The sequence below is a fragment of the Camellia sinensis genome, chromosome 8, assembly GCF_055761805.1.
Source record: "Camellia sinensis isolate YWXY chromosome 8, ASM5576180v1, whole genome shotgun sequence".
Lineage (NCBI taxonomy): Eukaryota > Viridiplantae > Streptophyta > Magnoliopsida > Ericales > Theaceae > Camellia > Camellia sinensis.
In genome coordinates, this window is record NC_138968.1 from 10316597 (window position 1) to 10340975 (window position 24379).

Consider the following 24379-nt stretch of genomic DNA (forward strand, 5'->3'; position numbering starts at 1 on the left):
CATCGGTTCTACTAATGGGCTCAACCCATCTAGTTCGACCCAACCTCGAGCCTTGCCTGGGCTGGTCATGATTGTAACGGATTTGGCCAAGTGCTTGAGGACTTAAGGCTTGTCCTCATGGGTGTTTGGTCCATACAAGATGGCTATATAGGATTGGTTTAACAGATTGGATCAACCCAAGGCTTAAAACCCTATCCGTTTACATTGAGCACCTTTAAAAACCAAATCAAACATGGCTTAAGTTTTTATTTTGTTATTATTGTTATTTGTGTAAAAAAAAAAAAAAAAATAGTATACATAAATGTTTTAAAATAAATGAAAATAAAAATAAATAAATATATTTAATGAGTTGGTAGAGATGATGGTGGTAGAATGCGGTCGAATGTAATGATTGTCAATGGGGGCAACCACAGTTGGTTGTCTAAGTTAATAGTTAAAGTTTCGCCACTTATCATGAGGTTACCGAATGGTTTTTGAAAAAATGACTTAAGTCACTGAAGTGAAGTAATTTGATGGGTTGTTTGTGATGTCTTAAATAAGTGCATTTTTTATCTTTTAAAAATAAAAAGTTAAGGTTGAAAATATGAATATTTGGGTTAACTTTTTGACTTTTTATGGAAAAATGTGTATTTAAAAATTGTATAAATTAATGTGTAGGAGAAAATTAGTATTGGGAGTTGTGCAGCCGTAATTGTTGACTTTTGGTGAATAGTGATAACTTTTTAACTTTTTGAGTAACTTTTTGATTTTTTGACTTTTTTGAGACTTCCCAAACTTGGCCTAACTGATTATTATTGGTGGACGATAGTAAAAGAAAGAGAGTACAATTTTGCTTTTGGAAAAAAAAAAAATATATTTTTTAAAAAATTTAAAAATAATATATTAAATAAATTTACCTTATTCATTTCCAAACCAAAAAATAAAAAATAAAAAACCAAAATAGAAAACAAAATTGATTTTCTGTGGGCCTGAAGTCTTACAACTGGGCCTGGGCTGAAGACTAGAAGGGAAACCATCTATCTATCCACTCGAGGATCAAATCCCGTGCAAATGGGGGCCCTATCTTTTCTCGAAATCAAATCCTAACCACTTCTCTCTCTCTCTGTGTCTCTCTCTCTCTCTCTCTCTCTCTCTCTACACAGTGAGTGTAGTAGCAGTAGAGCAAGCAACAATGGTGTTCAGTTTGACCATGGCGACACCCTCTGTACATTTTAGCTGTTTCAGCGCTTCAAATGAGACCCTCCTCTCATCTTCTCCCTTCAAGTCTCTCAAACTCCCTCTTTTCTGGCCATGGCAGAAGGTATTCTTCTCTCTCTCTCTCTCTCTCTCTCTCTCATGTACTGTTGTTTACATTTATACATTTTTCAGCCAAACTACACTTAATTTTAATTTTATCAATTTTTTCAGTGTGACAATTTAAATCAGTTGGAGGAGTGTTTAAAATAATTTTAACAATTATTTGATGCAGTAAAGATCTGAGAATTGTGTAGGGGTATTTCAGATATACAAAAGTTGTGATGAAGCGTGTGCGTTATATATATATATATATATATTAGGGACAACCCGTGCCTGAAGGCACTATGAACAATTTTTGTTTGATACCGTGTTACGAAATTCAATTATAATAAATCAATTTAAAATGATAATGTCATTCTAATATAAAACTTCACATAAAACAGGAACAAATGATATAAAAAAAACTGAAATAAATAACTAATAAATTTCAAATTTTGTATTTCCTAATGAATTTATCATGAATGTAAGCTTCCCACCTCATTCACATAATTGGGGTGATGCCTTTTAAGAGTTCCCACCTCATTCTCTAACATATTTTCAAAGGCAGCCATGTTTAAGAAATAGTTAAAATTAGTCTAATAAAACATCAAATATCAATAGGAATAAAACATCAAATATCAATAGGTCTTGAAAAGAAAAATGAACTCATAAACAAACCATGAAAATAGTGCATCTAAATACACTGGTCTTTCTTAATCAAGAAACATAAAATTCATAACCATAATAAATTATTTCCGCACAACAGATACTAAATTTACACAAAATCCATGTCAAGCATATGTGACTTCCACCAAAATATGCAAAGATACTAAATTTAGTGAATTTTCAAAGGCACTTTACTGTCCACACTCAATAATCATTCATAAGGTCCAATCTTTTACATTGATAAGAGACTTTACAAAAATATTAGAAATTCATTGAAGTACATACCAGTAGGAAACTTTACAAAAATGGTTAACATCAAGGATATACTTTACAAAATATTTGTCAACTTTACAAAATTTATGCCATATAATGTCTTTAAACTTGTTCTTTTACAAAAAAGTACTTGGACGCCTCTAAAGCGCTTGGACACCCTCAAACTTGTTCTTCATCACATTCTGAAATGTCCGAGTATCAACTTCTATGTACTTTTTTCTGTGAGGAGCATACACAACAATCTAATATTTAAAAAAGCAATAACATTAGCATATTGACATAATACGAAAAATAGATATTGAAACAATATGAACCAAAGATACCTTATTATAATTTCATCGGAGCAATGTAGTCTTATTTATCCTCTTGAGCTTCATAGCTTTTTCAACCCAATCCTACAAAAGTTTGACTTGATCATAATTTAAACATAATTTTAATTAAAATACACTTTCAATTTATTTCCTTCTTTCATCATTTGTGTTCTTTTTTAAACTTTAGTTACTTCCATCTTCCATTTGAGAAATTTTATATATCTTTGTAAAAGATCCTTTATAATTTTTTAAGGATGCATAATTTAGTTTGAAAATCAGTAATATTAAGAAAATTACTCAGAGATTATGCATGCTTCAAAATATCACATTTCCCCCATGATTTTCTTTATACATGTTCCAAAACAAACTTGAAAAGAACCATACCACTTGTGTATTTTTTATTCCCTTTCTTGAGTAGTTTTCCTTTCCTTTTCCTTTAAACTTCTCATTTTCCTTTGCCTTTGCATTTGCCTTTGCCTTTAAAAAAATAAGCAAAAATTATTAAGAAAAAAAATATGAGAAACAAATAAATTTGATTAGTGGGTTTAACCCACGAACACAGAGGACATTGAAGTCTCGTTCATTATGGATCACAACACTGACATTTTTGTTTTGAAGAAACTAAACCTGTGTATAATGCATTTGAAAGGTCAAAGAAAAATTATATTAAGGAATGTAGATTAAATAAAAAATGAGTATAGAGATCTAATATTACTGTTTCCTCTAACATATCATCCACCTACAAAAAAAAAATACAAAAGCATTTGATTATGAGAAAAATTATAAATAATAAGTAAGAAATTAAGCCTCGATTCATAAACTATAAAGTAAACATACATAACCAAAAATATGAATGTTGTCCATGATATAAATTAAAATGAACTCCAAGGTTGTTAAAGAGGTTGAAACACTAAAGATCTGTAGTAAAGAAATAACTCATTTAATAGTGCTATAAATAGATTAAGTTTAAATACCAATGGGCTGTACAATGACTATTTGATTACTTAATTGTGCCATAATAAAAATACAATGGGCTAGTTCTTTCTCACTATAATTCTAATTTTTAACAATCAAATAAAAACGAAAGATCACAAAACATTACTTTGCATGTTAAAAAAGGAAACTCAATTTACACATTTATCAAAATAACCCAAATCATTTATCAAAACACTAATCATATTTGAAACACTTCAATCTCATTGATACTTTATTTGGTTCACTGGAATGAGATAAATGATGATTCCCATTGTAATGAATTTTTCATTATTCTTTTAATCAACCAAATATGAGAAGTGTAAGGAATCTTTGAACTTCATTATAGAAGATTAAAACATAGTGAAAAAAAAAAAATGTAATGATAGGAAAAATCCAAAAATCAACAAATTTGACTATCCAAGCCTATAAACAACAATTCCTATTTAGCAAAGTTGAGAGCTCTATCCGCTAAACAACAATTTCCAACAACACATAAAACATATGTTAAAAAACTTAAATCCCATCCCATATCCCAAAAATGTCTAATTTCCTGAGATGAGAAAACAACAAAGAAAAACAACCCATTTCCATTATTCATTCATAATCAACAATGATTCAAGATACAATGATAGCCTGCTCAATCCATTTCAAAAGCATAACAACAAACTAAGCATCACTGTAACAATGTAATAAATATATTTAAAAAAAAAAAAAGGGTCGAATGTAACAATCAATCTTCAAAACAAACTGAAATAGATATGTAACGACATAAAATGAAATGCAATGAAATGATGGGTGTTGAAGGTGGGGGTGGGGAGAGGGCTTCGAGCGAGGGAGTTACATATCAGAGCCGTTGGGGTGGGAAGTGGTTTTTTGGCTAAATGTCATATAAGACTCTGTATTTACCTACCTCTTCGTTTGGTTTTCCCCTTTGGCTTGACACACCTTTAACTTGGAGCACGAAACTGATCAATTTTGCAATATGCATTCATCGGACTGGACCAAACAGTTGAATATAGTTCTCTAGTTGTGTGTAAACTTGGTGTTTTATCCATTTCTTGAAAAACCATTTTGACTTAAGGTTATATTAGTTGCTAAAATCAGAGGGCTTAAGTTTTGCTATTTTTTGAATACATACTTGGGTTTTATATAGCCAAATAGAAAACCAACTACAATTAAAAAATAATATAAGCAAAAAGCCACAACTATATAAGAAGCCAAAAAGCAAGACAATCCATTTCAATTATCACAATCCAATTTACCGGATTAATAAATGATATTGATTACTTGAAAGTAGAAAAATGAAAGAAAAAAATAGGAAGAACACAACCCATCATTGGATTATTAATAGGAAAAACAATCCCAAAATGTCTGATTTCCTGATTAATCCCTAAAATCAATCAATTTCAATTATAACTTGCTTAATATAATTATAAACTGCTTAATACATTTATAATCAAAAGCATGAACAACAAAATGATTCAAAAATTATAACCTGCTTAATACAGATTTATGGATAAATAATTCAAAAGCATGAACAAAAACAATGTAACAATCAACAACAATAACAATATAACATGCTTACGACAATTCACAACAGGTGGGTATGGAATTAAATTGGAATTATATTTAAATGAAAAAGAAGAAAAAAGTAAAATTATATTTCATTCATATAATTTTAGGGTGTATCATGTACAGATACTAAAAATTCTTGGTTCAAAAGATTGGTATTATCGAAATTGGTTTTCTTCTATAAATTGAAATTAAACAAAAATAAGATGAGCAATATAGAGTAGGGATGAGGTTGCCAATTAAAATTTTATTCAAGTCTAAGCATATGGAAAAAAAAAAAAAAAAAAAAACAAACAAACAAAACAAAAACAAAAACAAAAAATGAATCTCAGTCAGGAGTTTAATTTTTTAATTTAGAAATTGTTGATCAGTCAAGCACTCAGATACATGACTGATGTCAGAAGTTTAATTTTTTAATTTAGAAATTTTTTAAGGCAAGAAAGTGATGTCCTCAACTTTGATTATGTTCACAAATTAAACTTGCAACTCAGTTATTGTTCAATCACTCTTCTTGGACAGTGATGGATAAACAAAAATGATGACAGGTTATCTAACAAAGATATACATAACAAAGAAAAACGCAAGAATGATGATTACATAGGTTATATAATCTATACTCTAACTAATCATCCCTTCAAGAAGATGGCAAACAACCATATTATGATTGTCTATTTGCTTTGGCCAAAGCAGAGGAGAACGAAGCTACTTTGACTTGTTTACCAACTAATAGATTATGGTTTAAATCATGAAAAGAGACATGAAACCATATAAGTTCACCAACAGTTTTCTTTACTTCTTTTACACGTCGGGACATGATTTTTAGGGGAAAAGAGACCCCCCCCCCAAAAAAAAAAGAAAGAGAGAGAGAGAGAGAGATAGAGAGGGAAAAAGATGAGGCAATTCAAACCATATAAAACGTCTTAACCATGAACAATAACAAATAAAGTCAATCTCCAAAGATATCTTAATAGCACTTCCAAACACAATCAGACTCCAATCAAAATTGAGTGAATTCCTGTAACAAAGCTAATTAATCCAAGAACTTGACACATTTCAATGAAGCATCTTCTAAAACATATTTTCTAAAGCACATCTTATTATTACTATTCTTATTGTAATTATTCATGAAACAAACAATAGAAACCAATATGGTGGATACAAACCAAAATGTATATAAAAAAGAATGTAGTGAAATCAAGCTACAACCAAACTGCAAAATTAAGATAAAAACACAAATCCAAATCCTCCAAACAACACATTTCACCAAATCAAGCTCACTACCAGAATTGTGCAACTAAATAAGAAAATATGGGATAGGATTGTGCAACAATACATACCAAAACAAATAAAAGACAGGATACCCTTTATTGGATTTGTTTCCTATCGTAAAATAGCCCTTTTTGTTTTCACCAAATCAAATATTTCCAGCGTTTCTTGCCTAACAGGATAGAAATTTTTTCAAACCCTTAGAAACACAAACACAAACACAGCCCTTTATAGGCCAAAAACTGTCTGATTTATTGATTAATTCCCAAAAACTGTCTTGATTAATCCGTTTCATGAGATGAGAGAAAACAACTCAGAAAATTTCCATAAATGATTAAAAAACATGAAGAGAGTGAGAGTGAGAGTGAGAGTGGGGGGACTGAGACTTTGAGGGAAAGAGAGAGGTGTTACCTGAATACGACGACGACCACCGAATCAACGAAGAGCCAATGAAGCAACAAAGAACCACCGAAGCAATGATGATGAATGGGTTTGAATACAACCACTGTGGCAAAGAAAGAGAGAGAAACAGTGTTGATGAAATGGGTTTTAGGCGGTGAAGGGGGAGTGAAATGGGTTTGAAATGAACAATCTCAACCTTTAAATCCATAAGATAGATGTTCCATTGGGATTCAAACCCACTTCAATTAAACTAATGTAAAACAATGAAACTCTCAACAACCAATTCCAAAGACTTTTGCTTGAACAGTATGATACTGTGAAGGGCCTATTCGTGAATTCTATAATTCTGTTAAGGGCCTATTCGTTGAAATAAAAAAATGAAATGTGGTTTAGATTTAAATGAGACAAAAAAAAAAAAAAAAAAAAAAAAAAAAAAAAAAAAAATTAGTTGATAATTGTAAGAAAAAATTACGGGAAAATTACATATACCTCTCTCGAGGTTTAGCTAAATTACAGATACTCCCTGAGGTTTCGAAAATTACATCCCGCTCCCTGAGGTTTGTATTTTTATAACAATTTGCCCCCTGAGATTTATATTTCATAACAAATTAGCCCTAATTTGTTATGCAAATATAGCATTCAGGGAAAAATTTGTAATTTCTCAAACCTCAGGGGTATCTGTAATTTAGCCAAACCTCAAGGGGGTATATGTAATTTGCCCAAAAATTAATAAGTCGTACTTATAAATTTGATTTTAATATACCCAATTTGATTTTAATAAACCCAAATTTTAATAAACCAGACTAAAAATTTGATTCTTGCTCCCCCTACCCACCCAAATAATGACAATTTTAAGAAAAAATTAAAAAACCAAGCTTATAAATTTCCTACACAACCAACCAAAACAATGATCAATCACAAACTGTAAACATCAGACACAATGTTTCAATCACAAATTCGACAATGTTTAAATGTTTTACCTAATCAATGTTTAAATGTTTCAATCACAAATTGATTATTGAAATTAAAGATTAGAGTAAAGATTATCCAAAAATTAGAGTAGAGATTATCCAGAGATTATCCAAAGATAGAGTAAAGACTGAAGATTAGAGTAAAGATTATCCAAAAATTAAAGATTAGATTAAAGATTATCCAAAGATTACCCAAAGATAGAAATATAAATACTAAAGAAAAAGCCCCCAGGTTTGCTCACCTAAACAGTATGTATACCGGATTATTCATGAGATGAGAGAAAACAACTCAGAAAATTTCCATAAATGATTAAAAAACATGAAGAGAGTGAGAGTGAGGGGACTGAGACCTTGAGGGGAAGAGAGAGGTGTTACCTGAATACGACGACGACCACCGAATCAATGAAGAGCCGATGAAGCAACGAAGAACCAACGAAGCAATGATGATGAATGGGTTTGAATACAACCACTATGGTTGATGAAATGGGTTTTGGGTGGTGAAGGGAGAGTGAAATAGGTTTGAAATGTTTTCAACTTTCAAACTATATCCAACGGTGAAATGAACAATCTCAACCTTTAAATTCATAGGATAGATGTTCCATTGGGATTCAAACCCACTTCAATTAAACTAATGTAGAACAATGAAACTCTCAACAACCAATTCCAAGGACTTTTGCTTGAACAGTATGATACCGTGAAGGGCCTATTTGTGAATTCTATGATTCTATTAAGGGCCTATTCGTTGAAATAAAAAAATGAAATGCGATTTAGATTTAAATGAGACAAAATGTAAAAAAAAAAAAAAAATAGTTGATAATTGTAAGAAAAAATTAACAAATCATACTTATAAATTTGATTTTAATATATCCAATTTGATTTTAATAAACCCAAATTTTAATAAACCGGACTAATAAATTTGATTCTTGCTCTCCCTACCCCACCCAAATAATGATAATTGTAAGAAAAAATTAAAAAACCAGGCATATAAATTTCCTACACAACCAACCAAAACAATGATCAATCACAAACTGTAAACATCAGACACAATGTTTTAATCACAAATTGGACAATGTTTCACCGAATCAATGTTTAAATGTTTCAATCACAAATTGATTATTGAAATTAAAGATTAGAGTAAAGATTATCCAAAAATTAGAGTAGAGATCATTATCAGTAAAGACTAAAGATTAGAGTAAAGATTATCCAAAAATTAAAGATTAGAGTAAAGATTATCCAAATATTACCCAAAGATAGAAATATAAATACTAAAGAAAAAGCCCAGGTTTGCTCACCTGAACCGTATGTATACCGGATTATTTCTTTGTTGAACACCATTGTTCCCTTTTGCAGTCCCCTTGTTCCTCTTTTGCAACGGCTCCGTCGTCAATGGGGTTTGGGGCTGCCATTGTTGATGAAGATTAGGAGAGAGAGGGAGGAAGAGAGAAGATGAAGAGAGTAATACGGGGTTTGGGGTTCAATCGCCAGCAAGGGTTGGGCGGAATGGGGTCCGATGGAGGTAGAGAGAGAGAGGGGGTGCCGTCGTCAATATTCAAGGGTGTTTTGGGCTGCCACTGTTGATGAAGATTGGGATGGCGGAGAGATGGAGGAAGGAAGAGAGAAGATGATGAGAGGGAACGGGCTCCGACAGGGAAGGTTGGGATCTGATGGAGAGGGAGAGGGAGAGGGAGAGAGAGAGAGAGAGAGAGAGAGAGAGAGAGGGGGGGGCTGTGTGTTTTCAAAATTTGAAATAAAAAAAGAGATAAATGGGAGAGACAAATGGGAGTGAGAGAGAGAGAGGGTCTGTTGAAAATGAGAGAGACAAATGGGGTGAGATATTTTGAGCCCTTAGATTAAATCAATCTAATGGTCCAAATTTTGACACAGGTATAAGAGTCACATCAAGATTCAAAATTCTGAGTTGTTTTGTTATATATATATATATATATTTTTTATAACCGGTGTCGGGTCACTTACGCGTACCTCGATTAATTCCGAGACGAATTCCATCCCATCGTCCACTTACAGGGCCCATTTAAGGTTGTGCTTTATGTAATAGTATAGTTTGATAGTGTCCGTTTAGAAATATGACTTAGTAGAATAATTCCATTTTAAATAGACTGTTTGTTATTGATTTTTGTCCAATATGGAGGCTATCAATTGAATTAAATGAAAAATTCAAAAGTAAAATTGATATATGGCGACCAAATTAATACAAGAGACAAATTACAGGATCAACTGGTGTAATTGATCGATCCAATATTTTGCTTAAGCACATGTTTTGATGGTAATGGCAGGTGAAAATGGGCCCACTGACTGTATCCCCAATGGGGTTTGGGACGTGGGCATGGGGAAACCAGCTTCTGTGGGGATACCAAGAAGCAATGGACAGTGAGCTTCAACGGACCTTCAATGTAGCCGTTGAGAATGGAATCAACCTATTTGATACGGCTGATTCTTACGGGACCGGCCGGTTGAATGGCCAAAGTGAAAAGCTTCTTGGCAAGTTCATCCGTGAATTTCAAGGTCAGCTTTAGTTCTGAATTATAATTGTCCAATTTTGGTCACAATTTGATTGAGAAAAGACGGTGATTCGCTTGTGCATTTGTTATATTGTTTGATGCTTGAAAAATGTTGTACATTGTTGATTAATGAAACCCTTTTTGAATGCCTAACAGTGCTCAGATATTGAATTTAAATTAATGGTAGCATTTACAGTCTGAAGCAATTAAAACTTACCATTTGGTTCAATTTGTGTCCAATTGCACAATGTTTAATAATCTGACACCCATATGATCACCGGCTCTTAACTTTATTGGATACATTTTGTTGCCCCAGGGAATGTAGTTGGGGTTGTTCGTGTTCTTTGTACCTCCAGGCCAGTGGTCTGGGTTGCTTTGTTTATGCATAAATGGTTGTGCATTTCATTTTTTGTTTTCTATTTTCATGGGAAAAAATTTCTTTGGCAAATTGTTTCCTAAAATTTTTTCAGGAAAATTTTCTGAAAACAACCTACTTTAGTTTCTGAAAACACAAAAATGAAATCAAACAATTTTTAAAAAATTAAAAACACAACCACACACAGTATTTTTTTGGTTGTAGGATATTTTTTAAGTTTGCCAAGTTTTGCACTGATTATTTTCTCAGGACAAAAACAGGTAAAGGATAACATTTTGATTGCTACCAAGTTTGCAGCATACCCATGGCGCCTGACACCTGGACAGTTTGTGAATGCTTGCAAGTAAGTTTCCTCTCATTTAATTTTCTCTTATAATGCCAATTACATTAGGCAGTTTGTGAATGCTTGCAAGTGTAATCTTCTTGTAATGCCAATCAAATCAAACTCATTATTGATAGGTATCTAGGATAGGTTCTCTAGTTTTGCAACTATTTAGTTGTATCTCAAAGACAACAACACAAGCATATTTATCTGTTTTTATCAATTACGCCTCTCAGCATGTGCAAGTCGATTAACTGCTTTTGTTGTCTTAAATATATGGATTTTGATTCTGAATGGTATTTCAGGTCTTCTCTACAGAGGATGGAAATTGAGCAAATAGGAATAGGACAGCTGCACTGGTCGACAGCAAACTATGCTCCTCTGCAGGAATTAGCTCTCTGGGATGGTTTAGTGGCAATGTATGACAAGGTTACTGTAAGAAATAATGTATAGAGAAAGAGAGAGAATAAATTGTATGTATTATTATTGATTGATATATATTGATTTCTATTACAATGATTCATGATTCCTATACATAGAAGAGGGTGAGTGTGTAGTAGGTAAGGAGTAGGTGAAGTGGAGGTGGTAGTGGTGTAGTGGGTTAGGTTTAGTGGAGTAGGTGAGGTGGTAGTGGTGTAGTGGGTTAGGTTTAGTGGAGTAGGTGAGGTGGTAGTGGTGTAGTGGGTTAGGTTTAGTGGAGTAGGTTTAAGTGGGTGAAGTAGGTGGAGAGTAGGTGGATTTTAACAGCCCCCCGCAAACTCAAGGGGGATAGGAACTAACCAACTTGAGTTTGGAGAGAGTAACAAAACAAGAAAATACATAAAAATAAAAGAGGATAAGAGACACTGAATGGTCGTGTCAGACCATTGGTGAAGACACTGGATGGTGGTGTCATAACGTTGTAGAGGACACTGTATGGGGGTGTCATAACCATGTAGAAGACAGTTTATGGGGTCATGTCGGACCGTTGTAGCAGACAATGTGGTGACAGTTGTTGTGACAGTTTACGGAGTCTTGCTGGACCCTTGTAGAAACTAACCGGAATCAATGTCGGGACAGTTTACAGAGTCTTGTCGGACCCTTGGAAAAGCTAACCGGAATCAAATGTCGGGACAGTTTACAGAGTCTTGTCGGACCCATATAGAAACTAACCGGAATCAATGTCGGGACAGTTTACAGAGTCTTGTCGGACCCATGTAGAAACTAACCGGAATCAATGTCGGGACAGTTTACAGAGTCTTGTCGGACCCTTGGAAAAGCTAACCGGAATCAAATGTCGGGACAGTTTACAGAGTCTTGTCGGACCCCTAAAAAGTCGCACCCTCAAAAGGTGTGCCCAATCTTTCAAAAGGCGTGCCATCAAAAGGCGTGCCCAATCCATAAAAAGGCGTGCCATCAAAAGGCGTGTCCACTTTATCAAAAGATGTGCCATGAAAAGGCGTGCCAGTTTGTCGGGCGTCAAGAGGCGCGCGATGCGCGTGGCCGCCTTGGCTATATAACCAAGACGAAGGCAGAGGCTGAGGCAGAGAAAAACTGAGAGAAACCTCTGAAAAATCCTTCGTGTTGCTGAGAAAGAGAGTTCCTTGTGCTGAGAGAGAAACTCTGTAATACTCTGTTGCGAGAGATATTCTGTAACACTCTGTTGCCCAGAAAATGGCCTCGTCTTCCCGGAGTCTGCTCACTCTCTTTCCAGACCTCAACGAGTCAACAAGAGAGAAAACTGGTGCGGTGGCACTGGAACCTCAACCAAGCGCCCCGGAGTTTGCTCCGTTGAACTTTCCGATGCGGTCGGTGGAGCAAAAAATGGCAGTGCAAACGGATGTGGAGGCTAATCAGTATACTTTGAAGGCATGCTAAGAAGCACGGACACTTCTAAGAAGGTGACGTATCCGTGTCGGGTACGTGTCGGACACCGACACTCTTTGGACACTCTCAGGACACGTGTCCGACACTCTTCAAAACGTGTCCTATTGTTTAAAGACTTGGACACTCTTTGGACACTTGAAGGACACACGTGTCTAACGATTAGACATACGTAAAACTAATTATAAGTTTGAACAAAATAACTTAAGATACAATAATAAAATAAAAACCATATAAATTTATAAGAATTAGTGTCATATTGCATTTTTTATTATCTTTGAATGATATATTCATATATATATATAACATATAATAAATATATAAAATTATATATTTCATACGTGTCCTCCTCGTGTCGTGTCCTGCATTTTTTGAAAATTAACGTGTCGGCGTGTCCGTGTCGTACTCGTGTCGTGTCACGTGTCCGTGTCCATGCTTCTTAGAAGGCATGTGTGGAGTCCATGACGGCGGTCACAAACTTGTCGCACCGGCTGCAGAGTAGGACAAATGAGGTGCAGCAATTAAACTCCCAGCTGGCTCTGCTCCAACGCATGTATAAGGATGCGCGAGCAGAGATAAGTGTGCTAAAGGCGGAAAACAAGGAGCTGAAGCGGAAGGCCAGTTTTATGTTCCGATTTGGAGGGCCGCCATATGCTGCAGTGGAGGAGCAGGGAGTAGTGATCATGCCCAGTGGAGTGGGAAACACGGAGGCAACACCGGCAAGGGCCGCCCAGGACGGAGGCAAGAAGAAAAGACCGGCGGCAGAGTAGAGAAGAAAAAATCCCACCTGTGAATGTGGTTGTTTGTTTGTTTGTTTTTTTTTTTGTTTTTTTTTTTTTTTGTAAAATTGTGATCGGGGTTGATCCCTGAGATGAATAAAATATGGTTTGGTGTGCAAAGCTAGATGGTATGAATGGAATTGGAAAAAGATTAAAAATAAGGTGAAAGAAAAATAAAGAAAGAAATAATAAAAATATATTTGAAATCAAAAATGAAAGATGGGGAAATAAGGAAAGTGGTTTGGAGAAAATAAATAAAAATAATGGAGTTTGAAATCAAACGGAGGAGAGATGATGTTTTTTTTTTTTTTTTTTTTTATAATAAAAAAAAGAGATATATATATATATATATATATATATATAAAATAAAGAAAGTGGGGAAAGTGGCGGTGGATGCAAAGTGGGTTGGAAAGTGAAAAGATGAGAGAGAGAAGGCATGTGGGTGGTTGTCCATTGTGGAGGACAAACATAGTGGGTTATATTATATTCAGAAAGTTGTCCATTGTGAATGATGGTTTTGATGATGGTGATGGAGGAGTGAGTGTGGAGAGTGAAGGGTATTGAAGAAGAGTGAGGAACGATGGGTCTGTGAGACATATGCTTGTGAGAGAAAAGGAATCTGAAAGAAAGAAGAGATGGGTGTTGTAGCTTTCTCTCTCATCCTGGCATTACCGTAAGGGATGAGCTCGGAAAATGGAAGACATGAACACGACTGGACATTCAGCACTCCACATGTCAACCTTGGCATCATATTGCTGAAATTGCAGAATTTCTGGGGCCATATACAGTGGAGACCTGCAAACTGTCTCTGCGTGATCATTAGGATGTGCTGGAAATTTGTGTTAATACATATAATATGATAGTGGTGTTGGTGGTAGATAGTGGCATGTATAGAATATGATAGTGGTGTTGGTGGTAGATAGTGGCATGTATAGAATATGATAGTGGTGTTAGTGGTAGATAGTGGCATGTATAGAATATGATAGTGGTGTTGGTGGTAGATAGTGGCATGTATATAATATGATAGTGGTAGATAGTGGTAATATATAATATGTAAGTGGCATATAATGGGTTATAATGATGTTTGTAATATCTCCTATATAAGGAGTGTCATTTGGTCTTGTAAAATAAGAAGTTTTGAATATAACAGAAATATATTTCTTCTTCCTCATATTTTCTAAGTTAGGAGTTCTTCTTCCTCATATTTTCTAAGTTGGTATCAGAGCAACAAAAAACGCAGCAGCCCTAAAACCGTCATAGCCATGTCGGAAGTCACGTCCGAAACCACTTCAACCCCTGCCGCTGCCATTCCGGTGAAAACGTCCAACTCTCACTCTGTCCAAATCACCACCATCCGCCTAAATGGTGATAATTTTCTCCGCTGGTCACAATCTGTCCGGATGTATATCCGTGGGCAAGGAAAGATCGGTTACATCACTGGTGACAAGAAGGCTCCTGCTGTTAATGATCCGCTGTTCGACAGTTGGGACGCTGAAAACTCCATGGTTATGACATGGTTGGTCAATTCTATGGAGGAGGATATAAGCTCTAATTACATGTGCTATCCTACTGCACAAGAATTGTGGGATAATGTTAGTCAGATGTATTCTGACCTAGGAAATCAATCTCAAGTTTTCGAATTAACTTTGAAGTTGGGAGAGATTCGTCAAGGAGATGATTCCGTCACCAAATATTTCAATTCGTTGAAAAGGTTGTGGCAGGATCTTGACATCTTCAACACATACGAATGGAAATCGGTTGACGACTGCAACCACCACAAGAAAACTGTGGAAGACAGCCGTATTTACAAGTTTCTTGCCGGCCTCAACATTGAGTTCGATGAAGTGCGAGGAAGAATTATTGGCAGACCTCCTCTCCCATCCATTGGCGAAGTATTTGCCGAAGTCAGAAGGGAAGAGAGCCGAAGGAGCGTCATGCTTAAGAAAAAAGGTACTGGTGAATCAATTGAAATTTCTGCTTTAATTAGCGATGCTGCGGCCAACAAGGCTGCAAATTACCAGCGCAGGTTTGATGATAAGCCACGGGTCTGGTGTGATTTTTGCAACAAGCCTCGCCATACACGCGAAACGTGTTGGAAGATCCATGGCAAACCTGTCAACTGGAAAAGCAGCAAACAAGGAGAGAAGAATCGTGGCTTTCCTACTGCAAATGAAGCCGATTCAGGTCCCTTCAACAAAGAGCAGATTGATCAACTCTTAAAGCTGATAAAATCCAACTCCTCATCCGGTACTCCTAGTGTTTTGTTGGCACAAACAGGTAGAAATCCTAAAGCCTTCTCTTGCCTAAACTTCTCTCCGTGGATCATAGATTCCGGTGCCTCCGATCACATGACTAGTTTTTCCCATTTATTTAATACCTATTTCCCTTGTTCTGGTCATGACAAAATCAGAATAGCCGATGGTAGTTTTTCACCTATTGCAGGAAAAGGATTTATTAAACTAACTGAGAAAATTAATCTCAATGCTGTTCTTCACGTCCCCAACTTAGCCTGTAACCTTTTGTCTGTCAGTAAACTATCTAAGGATTCTAATTGTCGTGTTACATTTTTTGAATCCCATTGTGAATTTCAGGACCAGAACTCGGGAATGATGATTGGGCGTGCTAGGATGCTTGAAGGTCTTTACTACTTTGATGAAGTACCTGTTAGTAATAAAAAAGCTCAGAGCTTTAATAGTACTAGTTCAATCTCTGTTCGAGAAAAAATAATGCTATGGCACTATAGGCTAGGACATCCTAGTTTTCTTTATCTGAAACATTTATTTCCAGAATTATTTCAAGGGATTGATTGTTCTTCTTTTCATTGTGAAAGTTGCATTTTTGCAAAATTTCATCGCTCTACTTATTTGACAAAACCTTACCAGACTTCCAAACCTTTTTATTTGATTCATAGTGATGTTTGGGGCCCTTCTAAAATCACTACTCTTTCTGGTAAAAGATGGTTTGTTACATTTATTGATGACCATACCCGCTTATGTTGGATTTATTTGATGAATAAAAAATCTGACGTGAAAAATTTATTCACAAATTTTTACAATATGATTGAAAACCAATTTCAAACCAAAATTGGTATTTTACATTCTGATAATGGAACAGAATATTTCAATGAGCAGTTGGGTGAGTTTTTGGAAAAAAAGGGAATTTTTCATCAATCTACATGTCGGGATACCCCTCAACAAAATGGCATTGCAGAACGAAAAAATAAACATCTACTTGAAGTTGCACGTGCTATAATGTTTTACATGCATATTCCTAAATATTTATGGGGTGAAGCAATTTTAACAGCCTCTTATTTGATAAACAGGATGCCTACAAAGGTGTTAACATACAAAACACCTTTCGATTGTCTCAAAGCTTTTTTTCCTGACACGAGGTTGTTTTCTGATTTACCCGCCAAAGTTTTTGGATGTACTGCCTATGTTCATGTTCCTAGTCAATTTCGTTCAAAACTTGACCCCCGTGCTATAAAATGTGTTTTTTTGGGTTATTCCTCAAACAAAAAGGGGTATAAGTGTTTCGATCCTCAAACCAAGAAATTTCATGTGAGTATGGATGTGTCATTTGTGGAAACAAAATCCTATTTCCCCAACACTTCTCTTCAGGGGGAGACAAGTGGAGTAGAAGACCGTTTTTGGGATATTTCTATCCCGCTCCCCAATGTCATTTATCCTACACAAAAACCACATCTGTCTGATAATGATCACTTAGGAGAACCAAGTTCTATGGTGCCTAGTCAAGAAGATTCTTGTTTAGGGGGAGAAGTACTACAAAATGATCTAAATCCTGAGCTTCAGGTTTATACTAGGAAGCGATTTCATCTGAAGAATAATGACCTGAATGTCCATCCTAATGACCCGAATGTCCACCCGAGTTCTGGCATCGAAATTTTAGGTAATCCTATTCCTTCTATTTCCGACCTTGATGTTCCTATAGCAATTAGGAAAGGTGTCCGAAATTGCATTAAACATCCTATTGCAAATTACCTCTCCTATCAAAGACTGTCTAAAAACCATAGAGCTTTCACATCTAGGATTTCACACTTGTTTGTTCCAAGAAATATACAGGAAGCATTGGATGATCCGAATTGGAAATTAGCAGTCATGGAGGAGATGAATGCTTTAAGGAGAAGTGGTACTTGGGAGATAGTTGATCTACCCAAAGACAAGAAAACAGTTGGGTGTAAATGGGTGTTTACGATAAAATGTAACGCAGATGGAAGCGTTGAGAGATACAAGGCGAGACTAGTGGCTAAAGGCTTCACTCAAACTTATGGGATCGACTATCAGGAGACGTTTGCTCCTGTTGCTAAAATAAATTCCATCAGAGTACTGTTATCTCTTGCAGTAAATTCAGATTGGCCTCTACATCAACTTGACATTAAGAATGCATTTCTCAATGGTGATCTTGAAGAGGAGGTGTTCATGAGCCTACCGCCGGGATTTGAGCAGAGACTTGGAAGCGACAGAGTATGCAGATTGAACAAGTCATTATACGGACTCAAACAATCACCAAGAGCGTGGTTTGAACGCTTTGGGAAGGCAGTTATCAGTTGTGGCTTCTCGCAGAGTCAAGCAGATCACACAATATTTTATAAACATTCAAAAAACAGTAAAATTGCAATTTTGATTGTTTATGTTGATGACATCATTTTAACTGGTAATGATGAAGCAGAGTTAGCAGCCCTCAAAGAGAAACTCGCAAAAGAATTTCACATTAAGGATCTGGGAGCTCTCAAGTATTTCCTCGGAATGGAATTTGCAAGATCCAAGGAAGGTATATTCGTTAATCAGAGAAAATATGTTCTTGATCTCCTTGGAGAAACAGGTATGCTTGGTTGTAAGATGGTGGAGACTCCGATCGAGCCTAACTTGAAGTTACAAGCTGCTAAGGCTGAAGAAGTCAAAGAGAGGGAACAATATCAGCGACTTGTCGGGAAATTGATTTACTTGTCTCATACGCGGCCTGATATTGCCTTTGCAGTCAGCATGGTAAGTCAGTTCATGCACTCACCAGGGGCAGAGCACTTTGAGGCCGTTTATAAGATCTTAAGATATTTGAAAGGAACTCCAGGGAGAGGCTTACTGTTCAAGAAACATGGACATCTTCAAGTTGAAGTATACACAGATGCAGACTGGGCAGGAAGTGTTACAGACAGGAGATCAACATCCGGATACTGCTCCTTTGTAGGTGGGAACCTAGTTACATGGCGGAGTAAAAAACAGAATGTGGTAGCTAGAAGTAGTGCAGAAGCAGAGTTCAGAGCTGTTGCCCATGGAATCTGTGAAGTAATGTGGATTAAAAGAATTCTTGAAGAATTAAAACTTTCTCACCCGACACCTATGAAGGTCTATTGTGACAACAAAGCAGCTATATCTATAGCTCATAATCCAGTTCTACATGATCGCACAAAACATATAGAAGTGGATAAACATTTCATCAAGGAGAAAATCAATGCTGGCATAATCTGTATGATCTACCTTCCAACAGGTGAACAATTAGCTGATGTACTAACGAAGGGACTACACAAGAAGCAATTTGATAAGCTGACTAGCAAGCTGGCTATGGAAGATATCTTCAAACCAGCTTGAGGGGGAGTGCTGGAAATTTGTGTTAATACATATAATATGATAGTGGTGTTGGTGGTAGATAGTGGCATGTATAGAATATGATAGTGGTGTTGGTGGTAGATAGTGGCATGTATAGAATATGATAGTGGTGTTAGTGGTAGATAGTGGCATGTATAGAATATGATAGTGGTGTTGGTGGTAGATAGTGGCATGTATATAATATGATAGTGGTAGATAGTGGTAATATATAATATGTAAGTGGCATATAATGGGTTATAATGATGTTTGTAATATCTCCTATATAAGGAGTGTCATTTGGTCTTGTAAAATAAGAAGTTTTGAATATAACAGAAATATATTTCTTCTTCCTCATATTTTCTAAGTTAGGAGTTCTTCTTCCTCATATTTTCTAAGTGGATGTAAAATTCTTGAGAGACCAAAAACAGCAATCTTTAGCACTGCATCACTGTGAGGGCTTGAAAGCAAAATGTTCTCTAGTTTCAAAGTGAAGGTATGTGTTGTGTAGAAAATAAGCGGAATAGGTTGAGGTCCGGCGGGCGGCTAAGGTGAGGTTGCCGCCCGCCGGGGAAGCGAAAATACTAGGTTTTAAACCAGCTCTGATACCATGTAAGAAATAATGTATAGAGAAAGAGAGAGAATAAATTGTATGTATTATTATTGATTGATATATATTGATTTCTATTACAATGATTCATGATTCCTATATATAGAAGAGGGTGAGTGTGTAGTAGGTAAGGAGTAGGTGAAGTGGAGGTGGTAGTGGTGTAGTGGGTTAGGTTTAGTGGAGTAGGTGAGGTGGTAGTGGTGTAGTGGGTTAGGTTTAGTGGAGTAGGTGAGGTGGTAGTGGTGTAGTGGGTTAGGTTTAGTGGAGTAGGTTTAAGTGGGTGAAGTAGGTGGAGAGTAGGTGGATTTTAACAGTTACCATGAATTTTTTGGTTCCAGGAATAGAAGTGATTGATCAAATGATAATGGCTAAATTTGCTTTAATTTTACACTTGAACCTTGACAAAAAAGGGGCTGGAGTGATTTATCAACTTGAGTTCATGATTATTATACCACTTTTAGAATGGGAGGAGAATTATTATTATTTTTTGGTCACTAGGTGATTTTTCGACTACAATTTCAAATTTTATACAGGCTTTCAGATGTTAACGAGAACAAAACTGTTGGTTTAGTTTCCAGATCATATCTGTTTGCCACTTCATTATAATTGCAGCATCATATCCAAATCCTTAAATTCATGAGGTGGTAAAATACAGGGCTTAGTTCAAGCAGTTGGGGTGAGCAATTATGGACCAAAACAGCTTGTGAAGATATATGATTACCTTAAAGCAAGGGGAGTTCCTTTATGCTCAGCTCAGGTGCTATCTTTTGCAATCTCATGAAGATTTGTATGCTTATGGCTTTCATATGGCAATAACTCGATTTTTTTGAGCCCCCCATGCAAGAAAACATTTGCATTACTGTCTGGATTATCTTAGATCTAGTTGATTTTAGACCACACTCTTACAGCTATAAACTAGTAGTGTATCCAAACCTTGTTAAATCACCATTAGTCCCAAAAGCTTTAGTTGTTAGGCAATGGGCCTAAACAATGTATATTAAGCTATCTAATACTTGTTCAAAACAAAAAAAAAAAAAGCTATCTAATACTCTCCTTCACATGCAACTCTTTCTTGCAAGAAGAGATGCAAACATTAATACATATAGAGAAGAAAGAATATCAACAAGAGACAAAAAATGCAAATGGATAGACTTGAACCCAAGACGTCTCGCAACCTGAGCTCTGATACCATAATAAATCACCACTAGTCCCAAAAGCTTAGGTTGTTAGGAAATGGTCCTAATCAATGTATATCAAGCTATCTAACAAACCCAAACCTGTTAACCCATGCAAAATAGATGAGTTTCGGCTGGCCATCTTGCATGACAAGTCATATTTGATAACCTTACTAGACTATAAATATTGCTTGCGTTTGGGTTAGGCTCTTGGACCCATTCATTATATACATACAGTGACACACAAATACATAATTACAAGTTCTATTGTAGATTTATTCTACACTGTTATGCTTAGCTAATTTTTACCAAATTCAGGTACAATTTTCATTGCTGAGTATGGGCGAAGATCAGATGGAGATCAAAAATATATGTGATTCTTTGGGTGTTCGCTTGATTTCTTATAGCCCTCTGGGGCTTGGAATGCTCACTGGAAAATATTCACCTTCTAATCTTCCACGAGGACCTCGGTACTTAAAATTTCTCTCTCTCTTTCAACAGGGTAAAAAATTGATTTCTAGTTTCAAAGCACTATTTGATGTTTGTCTCGTACCATATTATATTGCCTTTTTACAGGGGCCTACTCTTCAGGCAAATTATTCCAGGGCTGGATCCTTTATTGAATTCACTAAAAGAAATTGCACAAAGAAGAAAGAAAACTATGCCACAGGTACTTTTTCTTGACTTTCTTTAGCAATTTCTTTACTGCTACAATAATTGGAATGTTGTTTAGAAGTCCAAGGAAGTAACGAAATAATGATTACAATGATGTTGCTCAACCACTAGTCTGCCGGTATGCCTGATTTGAAACTCCTTTTGTGTTACTGAGCTTACTATCTTAAGTGGTCTACCTTTCACATATGCATTGAGCTACATGGTTTACTGTCTATACCCTATATGGCATTGGGCCACATGGTGCAAAGGTACTAAGGGAGGAGATCAGATCAGAGTTCATTACAAAGAGAAATATGTGGGGAACTGAAATATTTTGGGGCAGTTATGTGAGGAGATAGTTAAGGTGAAAGTGGAACCTCTTTCAATTTCCAATAGTTTTAATCTTTTGTCAATCTCAAGTTGATTTATGCTTGTCCTTCAGAGCGATTAATGGTAATCATTAGTTTTCCAAAATTCTTCAGTTTTCTTGTCTGGCAAAGTTTCTTTTCACACATAAAATTTTGTTTAGGTCCTTGCATCCAAGGCAGAGAAAAAGCCAGTGGCCTATTCATGTGCACTGTCACAGTTTGTCAAAACTTGGATGACACTGGTCCTGGCACACCTGCTTTACACACACGTCAGAGTGTTTTACCCTTCCTTAGGGAGCACTTAAAAAATAATTTGTTAAGCTACATGGTTGTTAAATGTCATGAAAGGTCCTCCATGGAGGCACATGAAACAACTGCTTCTTCCCTCATGTTGGAATTGAAGTTAAGAATTTGTATTTCTTTATTTTTTTTTGTGCCCAATGAGGATCTTCTCTTATACCGTGCACATATATTAAATTCCATGTCTCCAATTGAAGCTTGTGACATTAGTAACATTTCTCTGCATCTACAGCATTATCCTTGTAATGCTTCCCCCTTTACTAGGGCCATGAACGAACTTTAGTTCTTTTCTTATTGTTAATTAACTTTAGTTCATTACTTTGATTCTCTACTAGGGTCATGAACTTACATTAGTCTTTTCTTATTGTTATTCATTACTTTGGTTCTTTGCTTGTAGCATTACTTCATTTATTTTCCTTGGCTCTTTACTATGTCCATGATTGTACTTCAGTTCTTTTCTTATTGTTAAGTAACTTTTGTTCATTATTTTGGTTATTTTCTTGTGGCATTGGCTCGCTTGCTTTTGGATTGGAAGATTGGATACTGATAAACCTTCATTTGGTAGGACTTACGAATTTGTTGTCTGCCTTATTGGATGTCTTCTTTGGCACTGGCTTGGAACTCCTGATCTAAGATATTTTGGTTGGTAGAAGGGACAGTGCAACCAACTGGGCTAGCTCAGTTGGCCACCCCTATACACTTCTATCTGGGAGGTCAAGGGGTTAGTCATTGCCAAAAGCAAAATTTGATAATTTCTCCCCTATTATCTTTCCTTATTGTTAGGTTGGTTATTGGATTTCTACAATTGTTGGACTATGATTGTCTAGATGCAATAGTCTTCATATTTATTTGTAAAATAAAAAATTAAAGAAGGAAAGAAGGGGCAGTGCAAAACATTTGATTGCCTTAGTAACTATGAGGAAAGGCTTTTCCAATGACATGGTTGCATACATATTCTAAAAATCAATAATATATTCACTACACTTAACTATGTTATAAAAGATTGAGTTGATTGATTTACAGAGTAGTGATGAAGTTACAGCGAAGAAGTACTGAGGTTACAAGCAAGGATTATAGTGCTTAATTAGCAGGCCACCAAGAAAAGTAATTTATTAAATTACAAAAGTCGTGATATGTCAAGTGCTCAGGCAGATAAAACTGGATATGAATTATGGTCAACGTGTGAGGAGGTAAAAATGGAATTCTAGTGACCATCTTTAACTCATGATCGAGTTTGTTTTGTGACTCATTTATGATCATAAAACTGATGCAAATTTTCTGTGTTTCTATTAGTACGAAAACAAGCTTTCTTCTTAATTCATGACATTCATCTTGTGGGACATTATTAAGTCAAATGAATGCTAGTGCACTTGAACTGAGTTTTTACTTTAATATTCGCTGATGTTGATCCATTGTAAACTTTGTGATTTTGTCTCCACTAGTTCTCAATCTAATGCGAGTGATTTTGCTGGCAGGTTGCCATAAACTGGTGCATCTGCAAGGGTACCATTCCAATACCTGGAGTTAGGACGGTAAAACAAGCAGAGGAAAATTTGGGTGCTCTTGGTTGGCGTCTCAGTTCAGACGAGTTGCTTCAGTTAGAATATGCAGCACTTGAGTCTCCCCGCAAGATGATCCAAAACATTTTTCAAACAAGGTGAATATCTTATCCAGTCATATAACTGCCATTTTTTTCTCAAGGATAAGTGTCTAATAATGTTTTAACATCCTGAATTGCAGATGAAGTTTGGAAAAATGAGTCGTGGCGACGTGGGTTTGTGCAGGTGTGTTATTCACAATCACAAAAGGTTGTCAATCAGGGATAACCCACCACATTGTGAAAATTTGAGAGCATGATATGAAGTTGTTTTATGACAGAAACAGAAAAGTACATGCTAAATTTATTATTGTTTGTTGAAGAAAAGAGAATGGCATGAATCTATCAGATTGTTTTCTTGTGCATGTTAATATATACATTTTGGAAAGAAAGAAAAAAGAAAAAAGAAGAAGTTAAAAAGTGAAGTGAGAAAGATTAAAGATTGACTCAATGGATGAGACTACATTTTAGTGATTATGATATATAGATTTAAGTCACACAATTG

The 24379-nt window shown here is 35.7% G+C and overlaps 1 protein-coding gene and 1 long non-coding RNA gene across 4 annotated transcripts; both read left to right on the forward strand.

Moving 5' to 3' along the window:
- The first annotated feature begins 1052 nt into the window (after positions 1-1052).
- Positions 1053-24370, forward strand: PLR1 (NAD(P)-linked oxidoreductase superfamily protein). 3 transcript variants are annotated; one of them, XM_028199195.2, is made up of 9 exons: positions 1053-1300; positions 10006-10234; positions 10856-10949; positions 11234-11357; positions 20436-20537; positions 21274-21425; positions 21532-21625; positions 23753-23934; positions 24018-24370. In XM_028199195.2, the coding sequence occupies exons 1-9, from the start codon at positions 1172-1174 to the stop codon at positions 24019-24021; spliced, it is 1110 nt and encodes a 369-aa protein (XP_028054996.2). In that variant the 5' UTR covers positions 1053-1171; the 3' UTR covers positions 24022-24370. The 3 variants fall into 3 exon arrangements, with proteins under 3 accessions (XP_028054996.2, XP_028054998.2, XP_082740825.1); XM_028199197.2 differs by lacking the exon at positions 20436-20537; XM_082884699.1 differs by lacking the exons at positions 23753-23934; positions 24018-24370 and adding an exon at positions 23301-23463.
- On the forward strand, positions 11451-11767 carry LOC145797495 (uncharacterized). Its single transcript, XR_014339028.1, has 2 exons — positions 11451-11510; positions 11553-11767. It is a non-coding gene; the product is annotated as an uncharacterized LOC145797495 (long non-coding RNA).
- Positions 24371-24379: the final 9 nt, after the last annotated feature.

Excerpts from the sequence above, each read along its gene's own strand:
- PLR1 (XM_028199195.2), top strand. The coding sequence starts at position 1,172 with ATGGTGTTCAGTTTGACCATGGCGACACCCTCTGTACATTTTAGCTGT. Across the intron at positions 1,301-10,005 it reads TTTTCTGGCCATGGCAGAAG|GTGAAAATGGGCCCACTGAC; the intron begins GTATTCTTCTCT and ends TGGTAATGGCAG. Across the intron at positions 21,426-21,531 it reads AATCTTCCACGAGGACCTCG|GGGCCTACTCTTCAGGCAAA; the intron begins GTACTTAAAATT and ends GCCTTTTTACAG.